Source organism: Rhipicephalus microplus, unplaced genomic scaffold (genome assembly GCF_043290135.1).
Source record: "Rhipicephalus microplus isolate Deutch F79 unplaced genomic scaffold, USDA_Rmic scaffold_43, whole genome shotgun sequence".
Classification (NCBI taxonomy): Eukaryota; Metazoa; Arthropoda; class Arachnida; order Ixodida; family Ixodidae; genus Rhipicephalus; species Rhipicephalus microplus.
Genome location: NW_027464616.1, coordinates 3,394,886 through 3,416,443, shown reverse-complemented (window position 1 = coordinate 3,416,443; position 21,558 = coordinate 3,394,886). Strand labels below are relative to the sequence as shown.

The 21,558-nt window shown below is 48.7% G+C and overlaps 1 protein-coding gene across 2 annotated transcripts in view; it reads left to right on the top strand.

Annotated features, from left to right (window-relative positions):
* LOC142787052 (solute carrier family 35 member F1-like) overlaps positions 1-21,558 on the top strand; it is a 232,774-nt gene that overhangs the window by 112,116 nt on the left and 99,100 nt on the right. For both annotated transcript variants that reach the window (XM_075884681.1, XM_075884680.1), the window contains exon 2: positions 6,291-6,750. In XM_075884681.1, coding sequence (XP_075740796.1) covers positions 6,503-6,750 — 248 coding nt within the window. In that variant the 5' untranslated portion in view covers positions 6,291-6,502. The remainder of the gene's footprint in view (positions 1-6,290; positions 6,751-21,558) is intronic.

The window sequence follows — 21,558 nt, the reverse complement described above, 5'->3', positions numbered from 1 at the left end:
ATGATGTCGTTGACGATATTTAAACGGCGCAGGTAAAGCCCGGGCTTGTTGTGGTAGAAAGACAAACAGAACTTCATTCGCATCCTTGAATAAAATAGCACTGGGAGTAAAGATAATAGTGATGGACGAAACACATGGCACTGCAGTGAACGGTTTGTGTCCTTGGGGCTTTTTAGATGTCCCTGTTCACCGTGCGTGATTTTCTTCGATGATATTTATTTATTGACTTATTTATTTATTTATTTATTATACCCTCAAGATTTTCACATTACAGAGGGGAGGGGCGTGTTACATGACAAAAATGCGAAACAACACTTGATAAATATATAAAAGAACGAAATTTCAATAATTGGAAGAATGATACAGAAATACGTTATATATAAACTACGTCAACAAAGACAATGTAGCAGTAGCGATAATGCAGGGAGTACATGTTCAAGAACTAAGCAAAGAACAGCAAACAATCCCCCCAAGAAACAGCAAAAAAAAAACAAAAAAAGGACACACACACACGCATATATATATATATATATATATATATATATATAAATATATATAAAATAAGGGAAAGAAGTAAATACCTAAGGGCTCGTTTTTTCGTGTTTTAACACAATATTTATGAGATCTAACAGACAGTAATGCCAAGGAATGTACAGGGGAAGTAATTAGAACCAATGGAATGTAAATAAGAAGAAAGAAGTAAGAAAAGTGGATGAAAACAAGCCCCCCAGGAATCCTGCTCACGGCTGGTTATTTTTTCATCCACTTTTCTTACTTCTTTCTTTTTATTTACATTCCATTGGTTCTAATAACTTCCCCTGTACATTCCTTGGCATTACTGTCTGTTAGATGTCATATATATATATATATATATATATATATATATATATATATATTCGTAGCGTTGCATATAGTCAAGTAGATCCTCCGTGAGTGGTCACAACGTGGTTTATTTCGACGTTTCGGCCTAGAGTCTGGCCTTCACCAGGCGTAGAGCCACATCTTCTTCATCCTGATGAAGGCCAGACTCTAGGCCAAAACTTCGAAATAAACCACGTTGTAACCGCTCACGGAAAATCAACCTGACTATATATATATATATATATATATATATATATATATATATATATATATATTCCAATTCATGCGTTAGTGTAGTGCCACCAGGATCCCACATGGATGGTGCGTATTCAAGCGATGGACGAATGTAGGTACTGTAAATGTAGTTACGTATATACTAATTTGCGCCATAGCGTCAAGTGCAAAAGCGAAAACGGGTGCAGTTCTCGTATGTGCCTCATCGAAGATTATGGGACTTCGCATCCTTTCTGACGTGTCGCCCCAGGGCTCATTCAATCTGCGTGATACCCATTTCAATATCATCATCATCATACTGACTACACCCACTGCAGGACCAAGGCCTCTCCCATTCGTGTTCCGCCAGTCAACTCAGTCTTGTGCTTGCTGGAGCCACGTTATACCAGCAAACCTCCTAATGTTATCTGCCCACCTAATTGTCTGTTTCCCCCTCACCCATTTACCTTTTCTTGGAATCCAGTGTGTGATCCTTTATGACGAGCGGTTATCTTCCCTCCGCGCTACGCGCCCTGCCCATGACCTTTTCTCCTTCTTCTTTTCGACTATGATGTCCTTACAACCCGTTTATTCCCTGACCCACTCAGCCCTCTTCCTGTCCCTTAGGGACAAGAAGAGAGCACAGTGAGTCATTATAGTCGTTTCAATATAGTCTTGCTTTAAAAAGGTCTTGATTTGGTCAGTCGTCCTACATGTGATGTGTGCCCATTTCGCAATTGAGAAATTATACTTTGTTTTCTATTTGTACAATGTAAGCAGCTGAGTTGTACGGGAATGCCATATAAGGTCTGCTTGTAAGTATAATTTAGTGCAACGCAGAACTTCGTCGCAACTCCAAACGAATGTTAGATGAAGAGTCCGATGTTAGAGCATCGGCCGCGTTATGCGAAGGTCGCAGGTACGGTTTCTGCTGGCGGCAAGTTGTCTTTTCATCCACAATTCTTTCTTCGCATTTACATCACAATTACTTCCAACAACATCGCTTATTATTTAGTTGGCATCATTTTATGTTAGTTCCTAATTATAAGAAATGGGAACGGCATTCAGGTTCGGCTTCCTTGGACTTCAATGCACCATCTGGAAGTGTTTCTTAGCCTTTTGAGACATCCCATACAAAATAAACCAATTTTAAGTGAACTTGACGCTGAACTGTGCTTTGTGTGCTTGTTTTAGGCAGAAGTTTTCTCTTCCTCGTTACCTACCGGCCTTTCTGCCCCCCTTCTTTTTATTGCAGGGTAGGCAACAGAGTTATGCACATACCCTCCAAGCATTGCCCTTATGGTCATCTGCTTTGCTGCTGACCTTAAAAACGTCGGCTCGATGGTGACCGCCACGGTCGCATTTCAATGGCGGAAAAACGCAAAATATTTGTGCACTAGTGATGTCAGCGCACGTCAAGAAACTCCAGGTGACCGAAATTACACGGGGACTCAAACAAGACATTTCCGTAGCCTTAATCGCTTGGGAACGTTAAACAAAATAAGCCAAACCTTACGTCACCCTCTCTCTGAATGTTACACCGCCCAGCCCTGGTCAGAGAATGCACATGTACGACTGCTCTGGCTGCGATGTTCCTTCAGCCCCGCCGGGGTGGTCTAGCGGCTAAGGTACTCGGCTGCTGACCGCAAGTCACGGGATCGAATACCGGCTGCGGCGGCTGCATTTTCGATGGAGGCGAAATTGCTGTAGGCCCGTGTGCTCAGATGGGTGCACGTTAAAAGAACCCCAGGTGGCCGAAATTTCCGGAGCCCTCCTCTACGGCGTCTCTCATAATCATAAGACGGTGTTGGGACGTTAAACCCCACATATCATCGTCATGTTCTTCCTTCATTTTAGCGCTTGCTTTGATCAACTCTTCGCAGAGACTTTACGTCTTGAATCACATTAAACGGGCTCGATCGATTCTCTTCATTGCGACAACGCTGTTTCAGGTCATAATCATCACGGCCATGCTTCCATTAGCGTTGAAGTTTCTCTCGTACTTATGCGAGCCTCCCCCAAAAAAAGACCTTCACCCCTAATTTAAGCTCCGTCTCCTAGGAAACATCCCTCGGTTCTTTTCAGAAGGATCCTGATGACCGGATCGAGTTGATTTGTGCGCTATCGTCTTGGCGATGGAAATGAGGTATTTTCTCCGGTGCCGCGCCCCCGTCCGCTTGCGTAACGTGCAAATCCCTTCTGCGGACATTACCGATGGCCTTGGCAAACGGGGGGTCCCGTACGAATCGATTCCGACTGACCCGTCGTTCTTATGCTGCCATTCTATCCAAATGCTATTCGATTATAACGTCCCGTCTCGGCCCTTCTAAAGACGCCACGTCTCACAGAAGCCCGTATTTGAGCAGCGCCGCAGTGAGCCGCAGTGAGCTTGCATGGAAAAAGGTTTGGACCAAGGAGCATCCAATCTCGCCGTGACTAAGGCGTCGCCCATCTCCCGCGCCTAAAAACAGCACGATTGGGCGTCGTCTTACTCCGCGAATTGCGAGTCTGAACCCTCTCTCTGTCGAGAGCTGTGACGTTAAGTGCGTCACGTCGTCTGCTCGAGGCAGATTGCACCCTAGTCGGGGGCGCCAAACGACCAGCCGATTCGGGAGCCGGCGCTCTGGTCGCTAATTGCTCTTCGCAATTTGCGCGTTGGTTTGCGTTTTTTTTTTTACGATTTCAGGAGCGCCCTCCGCAGCAACCTGGTCGTGCTGTTTCCAGTCTCCCCGTAAGCAAGAAATAAAGAAGAGAGAATGACCCTCGCTTTGTCTTTGTCGGGTGATAGGTGTTTATTCGAAAGTCGTTGGTGATGCTGAAAGCCGTTCGCCGAATAAGTGCCGTGAGTGGGAAAACGTGGCTCGTTAGGGCGGCATTGATTACGCTGGGAGAGTCGGAAGCGCCGAATGGTGGCGCGTGCATTTGAAGATTGCGGTGCGCGCTGGCCGTTGCTCCATCGTAGCCGTTCTCGTAGGAGTCTTTTCAGTATTGTGGATGACGCGGCCTTAACGTAGACTTAGTTTGTTTCATGGGAGTTCAACGTACACTGACTTCGCATCATGCATGATCATGACGTTGACTTGGTTCTATCGTCATTTGAGTATGTATGCTCGTGAGTGTGTCTTTATTTGTGCGTGTATATGTACACGTGGAAAACATGAAAATGTCGGGAGGGGGGCGTGGGATTTCATAGCATATACAGTAACTGTAGGACGCCCTAAACCTGCTCTTCTCCGCCAATGGTAGGGCGACTAAACAAGTAGAGCGTATAACAGATGCATTTCACGGCTAATATACGACGTTTTCATTTCCAGATAACTGAAAGATTGTTCGTGCGACAAGGGTGGGCTATTTTTCCTTTCTCGGTGTACATAACGTGTGCTGCGAAGATATAGAAATCAGGTGCGCTATAAAAAAAGGTGTCCACGTGGTCGGAACAGTCACCTTTTAGAACTGTTCAAACTTATAGTAGCGTCATTTGTAGACCACGCGGAACTTGCGAAGAGGGAGAGACAGAGGGTCCAAGAGAGAAGAAAAGCTGAGTATATTTCTACAACGCAGCGGTACGCAGGAGAGGTGGACGAGAGTGCATGCATAGTAAAGCATAGCATAGCATAGTAAGGGAATAAGAATGTGACAGCAGGAACAAGGGAAGGATGAGGGGATAGCGTGAAGCATAGCATAGCCATGGATTGTTAATACAGTGCAGAATGGAGAGGGGGCGATGCAAGGATCAGGAGGAGAGATGTGTGAGTGAGGAGGATAGAAAGGATAAGGGGGACAGGGTAAAGCATATCATAGCCATCTGTTGTAAAGTATGGCAATGGGTGGAACGAAGGGGGATGTGAGGGTGAGAATGATTGAATGGAGCATAGTATATACATGTATAGCATAGGTGTGGCAAAGGAAACACAGGGTCAAGAGGAGCAAAAGGACAAAGAGGATGATAAAGCATAGCGTAGTCTTGTATGGTACAGTCTCGTTTAGTACAGCACTGCGGGGATGGGAAGAGAAGTGAGGGTTAGAGTAAGAGAAAGGGGTGGGAAACGCCACCATGCAGCACAGCTACTTCCTCCGCCATTGCACCACTGGTGCGTAGATGCTGTAGACAACGAAGAGGAGACCCAGACCCGTTGGTCTGGCTACATTGAAGGTAACATATATCAACTGAGTGAGCCAGCGCTCGTGGCTGTCGCTCGCGCCTCTTATTCCCCCTGTATTTGCAACAGGTGCCGCATTTCTTCATTAAGTGGGTCATAATGTAACGGCCCTAAGGATGTCTCGCATGCACGCTATAGCTCATTCTCATTTCGCCTGGGACGCACGTGCTCCACCACCTCGAAGTCACGTCTGCGTATCGTTCCGCAATGCCTCGACGGTTAATAACGGGGCTGGTAGACGGCGTGGTATTATAATTCAGAATTATTATTAGGTATTCCAAGTCACTTTAGCAATTAACAAATCTTAATTTTACATGATTGGTTAAGAATCGCAGTTCCTTTTGAACAATGCACTTGAGTAGAAGCACCCCCGATGGTGCGACTTGAGCCGCAACATTATTAACAGTTACTTGATCGGAGACAGCTCAAAATGTGAGGAATTCACCTGCTATTTCACTGAACAAGATAACTTGGAGTGAGAGTATAGTAAAAAAGAAGGAAACGGGCGCTAAGACAGTACGGAAGTTTATAACGCACGAAAAAGCACATGGACAGATGAACATGGGACAGGCTTTACTTGCAACAATGTTTATTCCAGAAAGAGGTAACTGTTTATATAGGCAACATCGCTTTTGAATCATCATGATTTCAAGACAGGGAGCTTAGCCAGTTTTTAGAGTGGGTGGCCACCCGGCACGTGGGAAGAGTGAAATGAAAAAAAAAAGAAAGTCCGCCTTTTGGACCGCAGTGCAGGAGAAACTTGGTGTAACAAGACCTGCTAACGAAGAATAAAGCGATTGTCACAAAAAAAAAACGCAAATATCTTCGCAAGTTTTTTTTTGTTCTGAGTTAACTTGTATCTCTACCTCTTATAACGATACACTGAACATAATTACGTCAATTTCGTTCCTTAGTAGCATTATTTTCCTTCTGAGCCACGTTTTAACAATTTAATCTAAATAAGAAACTAATCGACTTTGTTACAGCGAGATTGTACTGTACATTATATATAATGCTCGCTAATGTGTCCTTCCTTTTTCTCTTTACCGCTTGCAGGAGACCAATCATTGCGGTTTCTGATAAAAGTCTTCGAAGGGCGGCAGGCACGCCTTCGAGTTCCGTCCAATTCCCGTCGTCGTTTTTGACCGACGGGTGAGCATCGCCGGCGCGGCCCCGACCGCGTCGCCCATTTGGGCCTCTGCCGCGAGTCCGTCCTTAGCAGCGCAGCCGTGGCGGCGGTAACGCTGTCGGGCTGTCCGCACTGCTGCATGGACGAGGGCCGTTTCTGCGTCCTCTCGGCCTACGACATGAACGGCCTGCCTTCCTCCCTGGATACCAGGGGAGGTGGCACGGCTGGCACGAACGCCGCAACCGCCACCACGACTCCTGGTGGCGTGGTCACCACTACCTGCACGGGCTCGACGGGAGGAGGCGACGCCGACCTGGCTTCCAGCTCCACGAGGACAAGATCCGTGTGTGCCAGGGCGTGCTCCTCCTTCTCCAGGCTCGGGCGGTGGTGAGTATTACACCAAACCTTTATGCTTTCCGGTGAAGCAGTGTTACCTAATGTGCCAGTCAGCAGGCTCCGGAACACGCAGGATAAGGTCGCGCATTTTTGCTGTGCGTGACCAACCTCGTTCAACGCGCAGTGACGTCAACTCGGCGATCGGCGACGTGACGTAGCACGCAGCTCGTCGATTGGTCTAGACCAGGTATCAATAAGAGTAATTTAGTCAACGTCGCCGATCGCCGAGTTGACGTCACTGCGTGTGGAAGAAGGTTGGTCACGCGCAGGAAAAATGCGCGAGCTTTTCCTGCACGTTACGGAGCCTGTTGACTGGCCCTTTAAAGAAATGCCCTCCCCTCCCCAAAAGGAATCCTGACGAACTGCGAATGCATTTCTTGCGCAGAGAGAGAGTACTGTTGCCGTCAGACAGTTGCCTTCCCCGACTTCTGCCATCGGCTTGAGAAGCGCCCAGCCAGCAAACGGTCGAAAGTTAGGAGCGAGCGGACGAGAGAGTGGGGCGCCAGCGTTCTTGACTCGGCGTTGGCGTTTCCAAGGCGTCTCGAGCACAAATTTCAGGATGTTCTTGTGAGGCGGCCAGTCAGCGATTGGCCGAGAGGGAGGCGCGAGTGGACGGAAGAGTGGGGCGCAGGGCGGAGAGAGAGCGAACGTTGAGAGGAGCGGCGAAGCACTGTACCTACCTTCTCCTACACTCTTTCACTCCACATGCTTCGGTTGATTGGGGCGAGGATAACCGCGTGCGCCCGCAGGTGCTGCTATAGGAGAGGGAGTGAGAGTGGAGAGATAACACCTTCCGTCGCGCGGACACCAACGCGGACGCCAGATGCTGCACATAGCCAGACTAAGTAATGCATTTGCGTTTAAAAAACCGACAGGTCATGGCGGAACGCGTAGCACATGTCATAGCAGAAGCTGGAAGAGTGGCCTTTCAGAGCCCTTTTAAGCATTCATTGAATACCTGCTACAAGCACACTTTTAAGGTACCCACTACGCCATTGATCATCACAATATTCGCGTAGCAGGGAGGCATTCAGTATGCCATCCTTTGTCATTCTTCCGAGAAGCGTGGTACCCGCTACACTCGAGAGAAGAACTGTGTGCATTTTTTTATGCTGTCGCTGACAACGTTGTAGAATTGCGCCGGAAGCGTTTGTATTGAGTTAGAACATTCGATGACCCACTCGTTACGCAATTCGCATTGTGTGATGCCTGGTTGTCCTTTGGCTGTTCTAAAACGCTTTATTACACACACGAAAAATCCGTAAACTGGGGTCTTATCGAGCCAATGTTTGGACAAGCGGATTTGTCTTCATCAAGGCTAGAACAGAAATTATTTCTTTAGTGCTAGCGTGTTTACGCTTCGTGCCCTTTCCTCCATGCTATCAAAGGAGGGGCAACATTGGATATGGTGGTGTGAGAAAGTATGAAAGGGGGGATCGCGGTGACGATTTTAATGTATAAAAAAAGGAACAGGTATTCCGTGAACAAAAAAAAAACGAAGTGTTGGGTAGGTAAGGATCTACATGTATCGCAGAGTCTAAGTTGTCGAACCGGTTTCCAGAAATTAGCAATGGCAGGATTGAATTTTCTAGATGAAGGGCTTATCTCGCAGTGGTTTTATTTGTGTATGTACTATATCGAGCGAATTCCAGCATTTCTGAATTTGAAGAACATGATAATGCATAAAAAAGTAGAGTAGTTCTATTGCCCAAATAACACTTTGCTCGCTCCCTTCCAAGATGCAAGACTTGTAAACACCTACAAGACAACATCGTAGTTAAAAGTGCCAGAAGTGATTCTGTTCACCTTATATATTGTCACGTGCTACAAAAGGTCTTCAACTAGGAAGAACTGAGCCGGCGGTGAGACGCACCAAAAACTGGCAGGATAGCTGCTTCAATAATAAACAACTAGCCAGAGCACGCGCTGCCCCAGAACATCGTCTTTCATTCTCGCGGGCAGTCATGGCTTGTGCTCGCCGTAACTAGTGGCCAAGTGGCATTATTCACCCTTTGAGAGAAAAAAGGCATCACTCTGATGCTCGGAAAGTACAAAGGCAAAGTCGGGGCGAACCAACAAAAAATACGCGCATACATAAAAACAGTGATATGGTTCATGCGCAGTCGCACTACCGCGTGAAGTATGGCTTCAGGCGCACCACGTGGACAATCTCTGAAGAGTGCATTCGCCGTCGTGGCGAGAAGGCGCCGTCAGGGACTACCTCGTAGTTCACATCGCTCACGCGTCGCAAGACTTTGTATGGTCCGAAGTAGCGACTGAGCAGTTTTTCTGACAATCCCTGGCATCGGACTGGAGTCCACACCCAAACTTGATCGCCTGGATGGTATTCAACTTGTCGATGGCGAGCGTTGTAGCTGCATGCGTCTGTACTCTGCTGGCGTGTAATGTGTAGGCGTGCTAACTGGCGTGCTTCTTCGGCGTACTGGGTTAGCTGCACAGCATCAGGAGTGATCAAAGCATCGCAATTGTGTGAAAGCATCGCATCCAGCTTGGTATGAACCTCACGTCCATAGACAAGACGGAAAGGCGTGAGTCGCGTAGTTTCCTGGACGGCAGTATTGTACGCGAATGTGACGTACGGTATAGCACCTGGTCCCAGTTCTTATGCTTAACATCTACGTACATAGATAACATGTCAGCGATGGTCTTGTTGAGTCGCTCTGTCAAGCCGTTGCTCTGCGGATGATATGCCGTGGTCTTGCGATGGCTCGTGTAGCTGAGCTTGAATACGTCATGAATGAGCTGGGCCGTGAATGCTGTTCCTCTGTCTGTGATTACGCACGACAAGGCGCCATGTCGAAGAACGATCTGGTGCATAAAGAATTGGGTGACGTCGGAAGCAGTAGCGCGTTGTAGTGCCTTTGTTTCGGCGTACTTCGTCAAATAGTCGGTGGCTATACTACGATCCACTTGTTGCCGGCAGATGATAGCGGAAAGGGTCCCAGTAAATCCATTCCTATTTGATCTATTGGCACTCTGGGCGGTTCTACGGGTTGAAGAAGCCCCGCGGGCTTTAGTGGCGGGGATTTGCGGCGTTGACATTCCCGGCAGCTTTTCGCGTATCGCTTAACTGATGCAGAAAGCTTAGGCCAGTAGTATGCTTGTCGAACTCGAGTGAGAGTTCGAGAGGAACCTAAGCGACCAGATGTGGGCTCATCGTGGCAGGCAAGAAGAATGTCGTCACGCATGTCAGTTGGCACGACTAGAAGATAGGTTCTCTCATTGCCGTTGGAGTTTTTCTTATACAGGACCCCATCTCGCAGACAGAACGATGACAGACTACGAGAAATACATCGAGGTATGGACGAGTTGCGTCCTTCAAGGTTTTCGATAACTGCGCGAGTTTCATCGTCCGCACGCTGTCGCGTAATCAGATTTGTTGTAGTAACGGCCCCAAGGAAACCATCGTCATCCTCGCTGTCGTGGCCGCAAACTTCGACAGGAGCACGGGATAATGAATCCGCATCTTCGTGCTTGCGGCCCGATTTGTAAATGATCGTGAAATCGTATTCCTGCAGACGAAGACTCCATCGTGCCAATCGCCCACACGGGTCCCATAGGTTGGCTAACCAGCACAACGAATGATGGTCGGTTACTACCTTGAAGTGGCGTCCGTAAAGCTAAGGCCTAAATTTCATCGTGGCCCATACAACAGCGAGGCACTCTTTCTCTGACGTGGAGTAGTTGACCTCGGCGCGGGAAAGAGTGCGGCCTGCGTACGCTATCACGCGCTTTGTGCCCTCTTGTTGTTGTACGAGGACAGCACCAAGACCCACGTTGCTGGCGTCAGTATGAATTTCAGTATCAGCGTCTTGGTCAAAGTGAGCGAGGACTGGTGGTGTCTGCAAACGCTCCCATAGTTGAGAAAGCTGCGTCCTGTTCTTCCTCCCAGACGAATGGAACATCTTCACGAGTGAGTCGAGTGAGCGGTTCAGCAATCCTAGAAAAATTGGCTATAAAGCGGCGATAGTACGCGTAGAGCCCTAGAAAGTGATGCACTGCCTTCTTATCACGTGGAACAGGAAACTAGGCCAAGGCGGTACTTTTGTCAGGGTCTGGTCGAATACCATCCGCACTGACAACATGCCGAGAAACTTAAGTTCCTTGTAACCCAAATGACATTTTTCTGGCTTCAGTGTCAGGTTAGCAGAGGGGAGCGCTTCCAGCACATTCTGCAGACGCTTCAGGTGCTCCTCAAAGGTGGCATAAAACACGACAACCTCATCGAGGTAAAATAAGCACGTGTGCCACTTTAGACCGGTAAGAACAGTGTCCATCATTCTCTGGAATGTCCCAGGTGTAGAACAGAGGCCGAAGGGAAGCACTTTGAATTCATATAGGCCATCCGGTGTAACGAAGGCGGTTTTTTCACGATCTCGTTCATCAACTTCGATCTGCCAGTAGCGACAATATGTAGTTTTACCGGTACTAGTGAGATTGTTATTACCTTTGTGAAGAAGAAAGAGCGTCGTTGGCAAGCAACATCGCCACCGCTTGGGTACTGGGTGCTGGGCTTGGCTCGCTCGGCTCGTGCTGATCATCGCCGGCATCTGCTTGACCGTTGCTCTTGCACGATCGTGTTTCTTCGTAGGACCACCGTCGCAACAGTCGTCAATAAACCTTTTTTCAATTGGTGGAAGGTGCTGACATTCCCCGTCGCCTGAACCTGGGTGCTGCCATTCGCCGTCGCCTGAACCTGGAGCTGCGCAACCGAACGCTACCTCCCATCATGGCTACCAACAACGCGCAACCTGGCTCTTCCACTCCATCCCCCCGCAACCCCGGCGTTCTTCGTTTGCGAGAGCCCAAGGTCTTTAGCGGAGCTGATGAGACCGACGTGGAAGACTGGTTCGCTAACTATGAACTGGTGAGCGCAAACAACAAGTGGAATGACGCGGACAAATTGACTTACGTCATCTTTTACTTCACTGACGTGGCCGAAATGTGGTATAGCAACCACAAAAACGACATCACGACGTGGTCCATCTTTAAAACCTTGTTTACTGACGTTTTTGGCCGACCCGCAGTCCGCAAGTCCAGAGCCGAACAACGCTTGCGGACTCGCGCACAAAAGCCAACGGAATCTTTCACCAGCTACATCGAAGACATTATTGGTCTTTGCAACCGTGTGAACACCACCATGCCCGAGTCGGAGAAGATTCAACACATCCTCAAAGGGATAAGTGACGGTGCATATCAGCTGCTCCTGGCCCGTAATCCTGCCACCGTTGCGGAACTTGTCACTTTGTGTCAAAGTTTCGACGAGTTGAGCAAGCAGCGCGCCCTGACTCGGCCATTTTCCTCACACGCCGACTCGCTCTCCAGTCTCACTTCTTTTCCCGACCACTCACCAACCCTGCAAGAGATTAAAGACTTTGTGCGTGAAGAAGTAGCTCGGCAACTGTCGTTGATTCCCTTCACGCAGCAGCCGCCGTCCTCTCGTCTGCCCTCACCACTCCGCGACGTTATTGCCGAAGAGGTAGCTCAGGCTGTTCCCGTCGCTGCCCACCAGCAGCCTGTGGCCATGCCTGTTGCCCATGCGCCGGCTATGCAGCCCGTGGCCGCGCCTCTTACGTATGCCCAGGTGGTACGTAGCAGACCCCGCCAGCAGCATTTGCCACCCATGTCTTCAGTCGCTCCCCACTCCGCCCCATTTTCGACACCTTGGGCCGCACCACGAGTCAGCAATTCCTGGCGCACTCCTGACAATCGACCGATCTGCTACGCCTGCGGTACTCCAGGACACGTGGCACGATATTGTCGCCGTCGCTTCCAACCACTCCACGACGCTACTCGGCCGTTACCGTATGACCCACAGCCTATGCACATACCTGCTCCCTATCCCTCACCGCAGTATGGATGCACTAACTTTCCTGAGTCTCGGTCACACCAGCCTCAAACTCACTCTCCCCGCTCCCCATCTCCTCGCAGGCGATCACTGTCCCCAATGCGTCCTAGACCCGCTTCCTCCAACCGGGAAAACTGAACGCCGCAGTTCCAGAGGCAAGAACTGCGCCGTCGTCGAAATACTCAAGTCCTCGCACTTCACCAGCTAACGTCGTCGCTATATCTGTCGATGGTGTTTCTACCTTTGCCCTCGTCGACACAGGTGCTGCCGTTTCTGTTATAGCCGCCCAGCTCTGCCGCTCCCTACGCAAAGTGACCACGCCGCTCTCTGGACTATCGCTTCGTACAGCTAGCGCACAACAAGTTCGACCTCTTGGCAACTGTACGGCCCGCATATTCATCCAAGGCTCTATGTACGTTGTCGAGTTCATCGTCCTTTCGGTGTGCTCGCATGACGTTATCCTCGGGTGGGACTTTCTGTCAAATCATCATGCCATCATCGACTGCGCAAGCGCTGAAGTTCAATTTTCGCACCTGTGTGACGAACCTTTGCACGAAACCCTTGAGCGGTCGCCAAAACTTGTCGTGCGTGAGGACACTGAAATTCCGCCAGCCTCTCTTGCCGTTGTCCCGGTTTGCTGCGATGACTATAAGGATGCTACAGTAATGTTTACACCTTCCGACATTTTCATGAGCCGCAGAGCCGTTTCCTTGCCTTTCGCTACACTCGACGTCACTGCGGGCCGAAGCAATATTTTCGTCCACAACCCCCTTTCTGCACCGCTTACGCTACTTGCCGGCGAATGTCTCGGTCGAGTGGAGTACCTCGATTCCTCTTTATTCCTTAACATGCCAGACGAATCGTGCAGTAGCGCCTCGACCGAACTTCATGCCCTTTCCCCACAGGAGTGCTCATCGAGTGACACCTTCTCGTGTTCCATCGCCGACACCTTAAGTGCCCATGAACGCGCCGAGCTTCTTAATCTCCTCCAGCACTTCGCGAATTCATTCGACGTTTCTCAGCCGCAATTGGGTCGGACTTCCGCAGTGCACCACTGCATTGACACCGGTTCGCACCAGCCATTGCGTCAAAGACCGTACCGTGTCTCTGCTGCAGAACGTCACGTCATCAACGACCAGGTCGAAGAGATGCTACGCCGTCGCGTTATTCGACCATCGCACAGTCCTTGGGCATCTCCTGTCGTTCTAGTTCGAAAAAAAGATGGATCGATTTGATTTTGCGTCGACTACCGGCGAATAAACAAGGTGACGCGGAAAGACGTCTATCCATTACCGCGCATAGACGACGCCCTTGACAGCCTACAAGGAGCCGAATTCTTCTCCTCCTTAGACTTATGATCTGGATACTGGCAGGTTCCTATGGCAGAAGCTGATCGCCAGAAAACTGCGTTCATTACACCAGATGGCCTGTACGAATTAAACGTAATGCCATTTGGTCTTTGTAATGCTCCTGCCACGTTTGAACGGCTCATGGACAACACACTGCGTGGACTGAAGTAGTCTGTGTGTCTATGCTACCTCGACGACATTGTCGTTTTCTCTCCCGATTTTCCTACGCATCTGCTTCGGCTCCAACTGGTTCTGACGCGTTTAACCAACGCTGGGCTCCAACTGAACCCTAAAAAGTGCCGCTTCGCCGCGCGAGAGCTGTCCATCTTAGGGCACATCGTCTCCAAGCATGGTGTTCGACCCGACCCTGCAAAACTGCGAGCAGTCGCTGAGTTCCCGAAACCTACTACACTGAAAGAATTACGCAGTTTTGTCGGACTATGTTCGTACTTCCGGCGCTTCGTGCGAAATTTTGCATCGATCATGTCACCACTGACCAACCTCCTACGCGGTGATGCAGACCTTTCATCCTGGTCTTCTGACTGCGACGTCGCGTTTGCCACGCTCCGTAGTCTGCTAACATCTCCTCCAATTCTTCGGCATTTCGACCCAACAGCTGCAACGGAAGTTCACACAGACGCTAGTGGGGTTGGTCTAGGCGCCGTCCTCGCCCAACGCAAGCCGGGCTACTCCGAATACGTCGTCGCTTATGCGAGTCGCACACTTACTAAAGCTGAGGCCAATTACAGCGTCACTGAAAAAGAGTGCTTGGCGCTAGTGTGGGCGCTTCGCAAGTTCCGCCCTTATTTGTACGGTCGCCCATTCGACCTGGTAACGGACCACCATGCACTTTGTTGGCTCGCCACATTGAAAGACCTTTCTGGCCGCCTAGCTCGGTGGGCACTGCAAATCCAGGAGTACGACATTCGTGTCATCTATCGCAGCGGACGCAAGCATTCTGACGCCGACGCCCTGTCGCGTTCGCCTTTACCTCCCGACTCGGCCTGCGGAACCACTGGTATCTCCATCGCATCTCTCGACCTCGACTCCTTTACCAGTGAACAACACAAGGACCCGTGGATCGCTTCTCTTTTTAACTGTCTTTCTGGATCGTCAACCACTGCGGTACCACGATCTCTCCGACGTCAAGCTGCTCATTTCGCCATTCGTGATCGGTTACTACACCGACGCAACTACGCCCCCGAAAGTCGTAAGTGGCTCTTGGTTGTCCCGCGCAGCTTGCGATCACAAATCTGCGCCTCCTTTCACGACGATTCCCAATGTGGTCATGCCGGAGTTTTCAAAACTTACGAACGCATTCGCCATCGCTTCTACTGGCGCGGAATGTATAATTTCGTTCGAAAATTCGTTATGGGCTGTCCTGACTGTCAACGTCGCAAATCACCGCCTTTCCACTCGTCCGGTGCGCTTCAACCGCTTCCCTGCCCTGCCAAACCTTTCGATCGGATCGGAATTGATCTCTATGGCCCTCTACCGACAACATCAGATGAAAATCGGTGGATTATAGTCGCTGTGGACCATTTAACACACTACGCTGAGACCGCCGCCCTTCCAAGTGCCACTGCGCGGGACGTAGCATCCTTTATCCTTCATCGCTTCATATTACGACATGGTGCACCTCGAGAACTACTAAGCGATCAAGGTCGAGCCTTCCTATCAGAAGTCGTCACGTCTCTGCTTTCTGAATGCCATGTTGTTCATCGCAAGACCACGGCATACCACCTGCAGACTAACGGGCTCACGGAAAGATTTAACCGCACCCTTGGCGATATGCTCGCCATGTATGGACATCCAATCATACTAACTGGGATCGCATTCTTCCATTCATTACGTTCGCATATAACACCGCGGCACAGTCTACCACTGGATTTTCACCTTTCTTTCTTCTTTATGGACGCGAACCATCCCACACCATCGATACTCTCCTTCCATACCGTCCTGACGCATCCGAATGCCCATCTGTGTCCGAAGCTGCACGAAATGCGGAAGAGTGCCGTGAACTCGCACGCACCTTTACGTCTCGAGAACAACAGCGCCAGAAAGAAAACAACGTCGACTCTTCACAAAGCCCCAGCTATTCCCCGGGATCACTTGTATGGCTGGCTGTTCCTTACCAAACCCCCGGCATTTCCTCAAAACTCGTTCCAAAGTACGAGGGCCCATACCGCGTTTTGGAGCAAACCTCGCCGGTGAATTTTCTCATCGAGCCACTTTCCCCATCTGACGACATGCGCCGGCGTGGACGTGACATCGTCCACGTCGCCCGCCTTAAGCCATATTATAGCCCTCTGCCTCCAGACTCTTAGGTCGCCAGGATGGCTCTTTTTCGGCGGGGGCAAATTGTGAAGAAGAAAGAGCGTCGTTGGCAAGCAACATCGCCACCGCTTGGGTACTGGGTGCTGGGCTTGGCTCGCTCGGCTCGTGCTGATCATCGCCGGCATCTGCTTGACCGTTGCTCTTGCACGATCGTGTTTCTTCGTAGGACCACCGTCGCAACAGTCGTCAATAAACCCTTTTTCACCTTATTGATTCTTCATATTGTCATAAACAGTACATTGGTGAAACAGGGACACCTGTTATTGTTATATTAAACGCTCATCGTTCGGGCAGGGCAAGGAAATCTCCGAAAGCAGCGGCACAATATTTTAATGTTGTAGGATACGACTTACACGATCTCAAACTCTACATGCTTGAAGCTTTCGGTTCGCAAGAGACAGAAAATATAGAGTCGTACCTTATTCACAAGTTTAATGCACTCCAGCCAGTAAGTATAAACGTCTTTAAATGGGTTCAATAATTCATTCGGTATTCATTCGAGAGAGGGATGTATGTACCATGGGGAAGCAGCTGTCTCCTGTGTAACAAACCTGAGGCCATTGAACATGTGTTTATTGATTGTAAGAACGCTATTTTCTTTTGGGACATTTTACAGAGGACTTTAAAAAAGATTTACCTCTTACTCCATATGAAATTCGTTTTTTGCCCTGTGATAGTTCTGTGCAAAATTTGGATGTTATATTTTCACTCGGTCTTCATTCGGTTTGGCGTAGTATGCTATCGTACAGACATTGTGATGTGAGAGTTCTATCCGTTAATGAGTGTTTCGTGGAAGCTGTTATAAAAGTGCGAGATGTGTATAAGACTACCGACTGTGTTGAAGATGTAACATCTTTCTTCGAAGCGTTATCACGCATGAAACACGTGTGATAGTGATTGTCAGGTTAGCTTGACCTGTAGTCAAGAAGGTAATAAAGAAAAAAAAACCAATGTGGTGCAGTGGTAGTATATTGGGCTGGCCTGCTGGAGACACGGGTTCGAATCCCATTGGGCCTGTTTTATTTTTCTAAATTTACACAATGGCAGCGGACAACTACGGTGCACGCGACGCTTGTGGTGATTTCATTCCAGCTTTCGTTATAAAACAGGATTTGAAAGAAATGAAATAGAGCCAGCGGTGAACAATATTGAATTGAAGTAACTGCAGATATGAGCTGTGTGCTAACCCTTGTCAATGGGGGGGGGGGGGGGGGTTGACGGTGGTTGTAACTCAAAGTACGCAGCCCAAACTCCCCCAAAACTGCAGCTAAGTGCGCAGTTTATACTCGAGAAACGCAGTCCACGTCTTCAGAATCACCATCATGGGCCTTTTCTACTTTTTTTGTAAATGTAGAACGTAAGACCCACAGGAAGATGTTGTCGCCCTAATGGGCTTATATGCAGCCGCGCGGCGATGGCCAGTGCGTAAATGCATCCGGAATGTTCGTGAAATTGCTATCGCAATAAAAACAGGCGGGTGCCGGTGACCCTGGGAATAGAATGCAGTACTTCTGGCGTAGAAAGTGGATGACCTAACTACTTGACTGGCAGGTTGGTACATGCGGGCAGGCGCGTCTTCTCTTTTCCAGCAGCCGTCACTCTTATACGAACGCACCGCAAGTACGAGCCTATCTATGCGGTTTTCCGAGCCGGAGAACAGCTTCAAAATTGTAAAGTTTATGGCGCCGGGGCTCACTCTTATCAGCCTGTTCCTGTAGAGCAAAGGTTGCCCCAACTCCCTGGCGGGGAAGTGATTGTATGCCTCGGCTGAAGAAAAGCGTGCAGTGCATCTTGAGTTAAGATCATCATCACGCTCAGGAGGCAGCCTTATTTCGTCCCAGAAAACGTCGACCTTTCGGGACGTGTCACTGGTGAGGAAGTTAAGCTAGCGAATCTCTAATGACACTAGTAATGTCGTTACTTCCTGCGAAAGCTACTTTATCAAGACGTGATCATACGATTGTGTAATTCTTGAGCTTATTGTTTGGAACGTTTCTAAAGCTCTTTATTTTGCAATTTATACCTTTGCGTTGATCTGTGAAAAGCAGCGGTCTCAACCCGAGCTAGTAAAAAAAAGTGAAGAATGCTGTGCAAGTTGAAAGCAGTTCAGTTGACTCTACCAAAACTGAAACACACACACATACAAATAAAAAAAAATATTAGTCTTCCTTTCTCCAATCAGAGAGCTAAGATGAGGTTACAATAACTAGACCCATTTTAAAGCAGTGCTTACTGCGGTTTCGATCTCTAACTATCTACATTACCGCGCAGGAAAACCAACAAAGCTGAACGCCTAGACGCCATTGTCATCGTTGTCATCATCGCCTCTTTGATTACACGACAGTACGACGTAATGGGCTAACGCCGCAGAACGTCTTTGATGGCGTCGAGTCAAAGTTTGGACAAATCGATGAGCACTTTAGTGTTTGCGTTGCCGGTAAACCACCGTAATAAATTACCACTCACACACAACGGCACTGCAGTTCCCGATAGAGATCTTTGTAAGAGCCTCATATAGGAGGGCAAAGCACTGCAGCGTTTTCGTGGGAGATAGTTTAGCTGCCGCAGCGTTGCACGTTTCTGAGCGGCTAAAAGCACGTTTTTTTACCGGTTATGACGCGTTTCTTATTGTGAGAGAATACACTTGATATTTTTTTTATTTACCTTTCTCTTTGCTTTAAAGAATTTTCCATGGAGCAATGTTTTCGAGGAGCGGCTCCCTTTTCTTTCTTTCGCCGTTTAAACTGGTGCATTACTAAATATATATATATATATATATATATATATATATATATATTGAGCAAGAAATATAATAGTCTGAAACGGAATTTATCAACACTTTCCCTTCCGCCTTGTTGAAAAATACGATAGCTGACGACCCGTTTTTAATATTACTTATTCTTTTGAACCCACCTCTAAGGGAACAAAGTGAGAAAGAAAAAGAAAAGCCTTTTTTCATGGTTGCCTTGTTGTTTCGGTAAAAGAAAAAAAAGAAGCGTTGTGGTGCGTGTTGCCTATGGTGTGATGTCAAAGCCACCCGAGTTGTGGGAGAAATGGATCCCCGGAAGAAATTGTTCTTTCAGTGTATTTTTTATTTGTTTAAACAGGCGCCGAGAAAGACGCTGAGCCGAGCTTTATGGCAGTTACCGGAAGCAGTTGCCGGAATCTGAAACTGAGGAAGGGGGGGGGGGGGGAGCGATTTTTTTTTCTTTCTAGGCGAACGGCGTCAGGAGAGTGCAAAAAAAAAAAAGAGATTTTGCAATGGTTTATTGATCGGTTCGAGCGAAAGCACATTTTGCGAAAGACTGACACGAAGGCCACGTTCTGTGGAACGGCGTCACGCGCTGCTTTGATGAGCCTTGCTACGGGCGCTATGCGTGTGCGTGGCTGTTGGCGAGTGCAGTTTATGCTGAACGTACAGTACTCACGGATTGAAACAGGACACTCGGAGCGTGTGGCCGACGGTACATGTTCCGCCGCTAGTGGTGGCGCGTAGAATCCAATGCGCTGCATCGTGGTATAGAGCTAGGGGGAGAACACCTACGGAGCAGGATTACTCCTTCCGGTCGCCAAATTGTCGGCCTGTAGTTCACCATGTGTACACTGCCAGGCTGGCGCTGCAAGGCTCACGCACATTCGCATGGCAACCGAACTGGCTCGCTGCTGCGCATCACTTTTTTTTTGCCACGCCAGCAGATGAACCCTCTCGTTCTGTGTGCTTAGGCGAAGTGATATGCATGCTGTGCAAGTAAAACACAGGATTCCGTTAGACATTGCACCTTGCTTGCTTTCGTAGACATGGTAAACATGTGCGCGAAATAATGGAAAGTTTACTTGTGGTTTCTGCCTCGACCAGAAAGAAAATGAGTGCCTTGCCTTCATGCAGCATGGAAGTAATATCATGTATTCGTGTGGTTAGTGCTAACTGTAGCCTATTGTTGAATTAAAAAAAAAGCAGAAGCTCGCTCGTTATTCCGTGGCCGACAGCTCTAAAAATGCTTACCACGCAGAATAGCTGCACGTACAATTGACTAAGTCAATGCTAAGTCACTGTTTTGATGCTGCACGGAAACAGTCCCATGACTGTTGCTTTTCTTTTGTGTCGTGACAAAAAGCTTGACGAACTTTATATGGTTTTGTGCAGCCATTTATGTCTACGAGTGCATTTCAGGCGCGCCATCTTAGCGGTATCCAATTTCTTACTTGCGCAGCCTATGTGCCCAATCGTCGAATGGCGCCAATCGAGAGCATCGTGCACTTGCACCACAATATAAATGTTTGGCACGGTCCTATGAATTCGGGTTGCATGCATACAAAAGCGCGCGAGCCTTGCAGCGCCACACTGGCAGTGTGCACACGGTGAACTACTGGCCGACTATTTAACGACCGGATGGAGTAAGCCTGCTCCGTAGCTGTTCTCGCCTTCACTCTATACCACAATGCAACACCCTGGTTCCGCGAGCACCCACGAGCGGCAGCACATGCACCGGTGGCCACGCGCTACGAGTGTACTGTTTCAATCCGTGAGTACTGTATACGTGCCGAATGCGCTTTACTCACGAGTAACAATACAAGGCTGTAGTCACGTGACGGCAACCAACACCGGTTTTCTTTATTTTTTAAGGGAAGCTTTTTTTACGTCGTGGGTAGTATGTCCGTGTCGTAGTCATAGGAGCCACCTCTCCTTAAGTTCAGGTCGAGATTAGGCAAAGTTGTCTGTGATGTGTTAGTTCCGCGCCTGAATTTTTTTAAATTCGAGAACACACACAGCAATAGAGTTCTCTCGGTGCGTGTGGGGGGGGGAGGGGGAAGAGGGAGGGGAGGTTCGATGCGTTGTGTTTTGACCATATTTCCTCCAGGGAGAACACAAGGGGGGGGGGGGTGCGGACTGTTCGTGCCCAGATTGTGCATACATTAGACTTGTCTCTTTTTTTCGGACACCTGTGTAGTATGCCTCAATGTTCTCCGCGTTTAAGACGCACAGCTGCGATATGCTGATAACGTTGGCCGAAGTTTTTATCAAGCCTGTTTGCATTTTCGTATATTGTCAGTCAAGTACACGTTTGGTTAAAAAGGAAACCACTTGCACCATGATTTCATTTGCACTGTTCGTAAGTGCCTGACAGGGGCAAGACGGGTCGCTTAATAATTCGAGTCCGGTGCGCTACTTTCCCGTACCACGATCATTTTTCTTACCGCTGAACACACAATTATTCGTAAAAACCAAACACACACTGTAGTAGT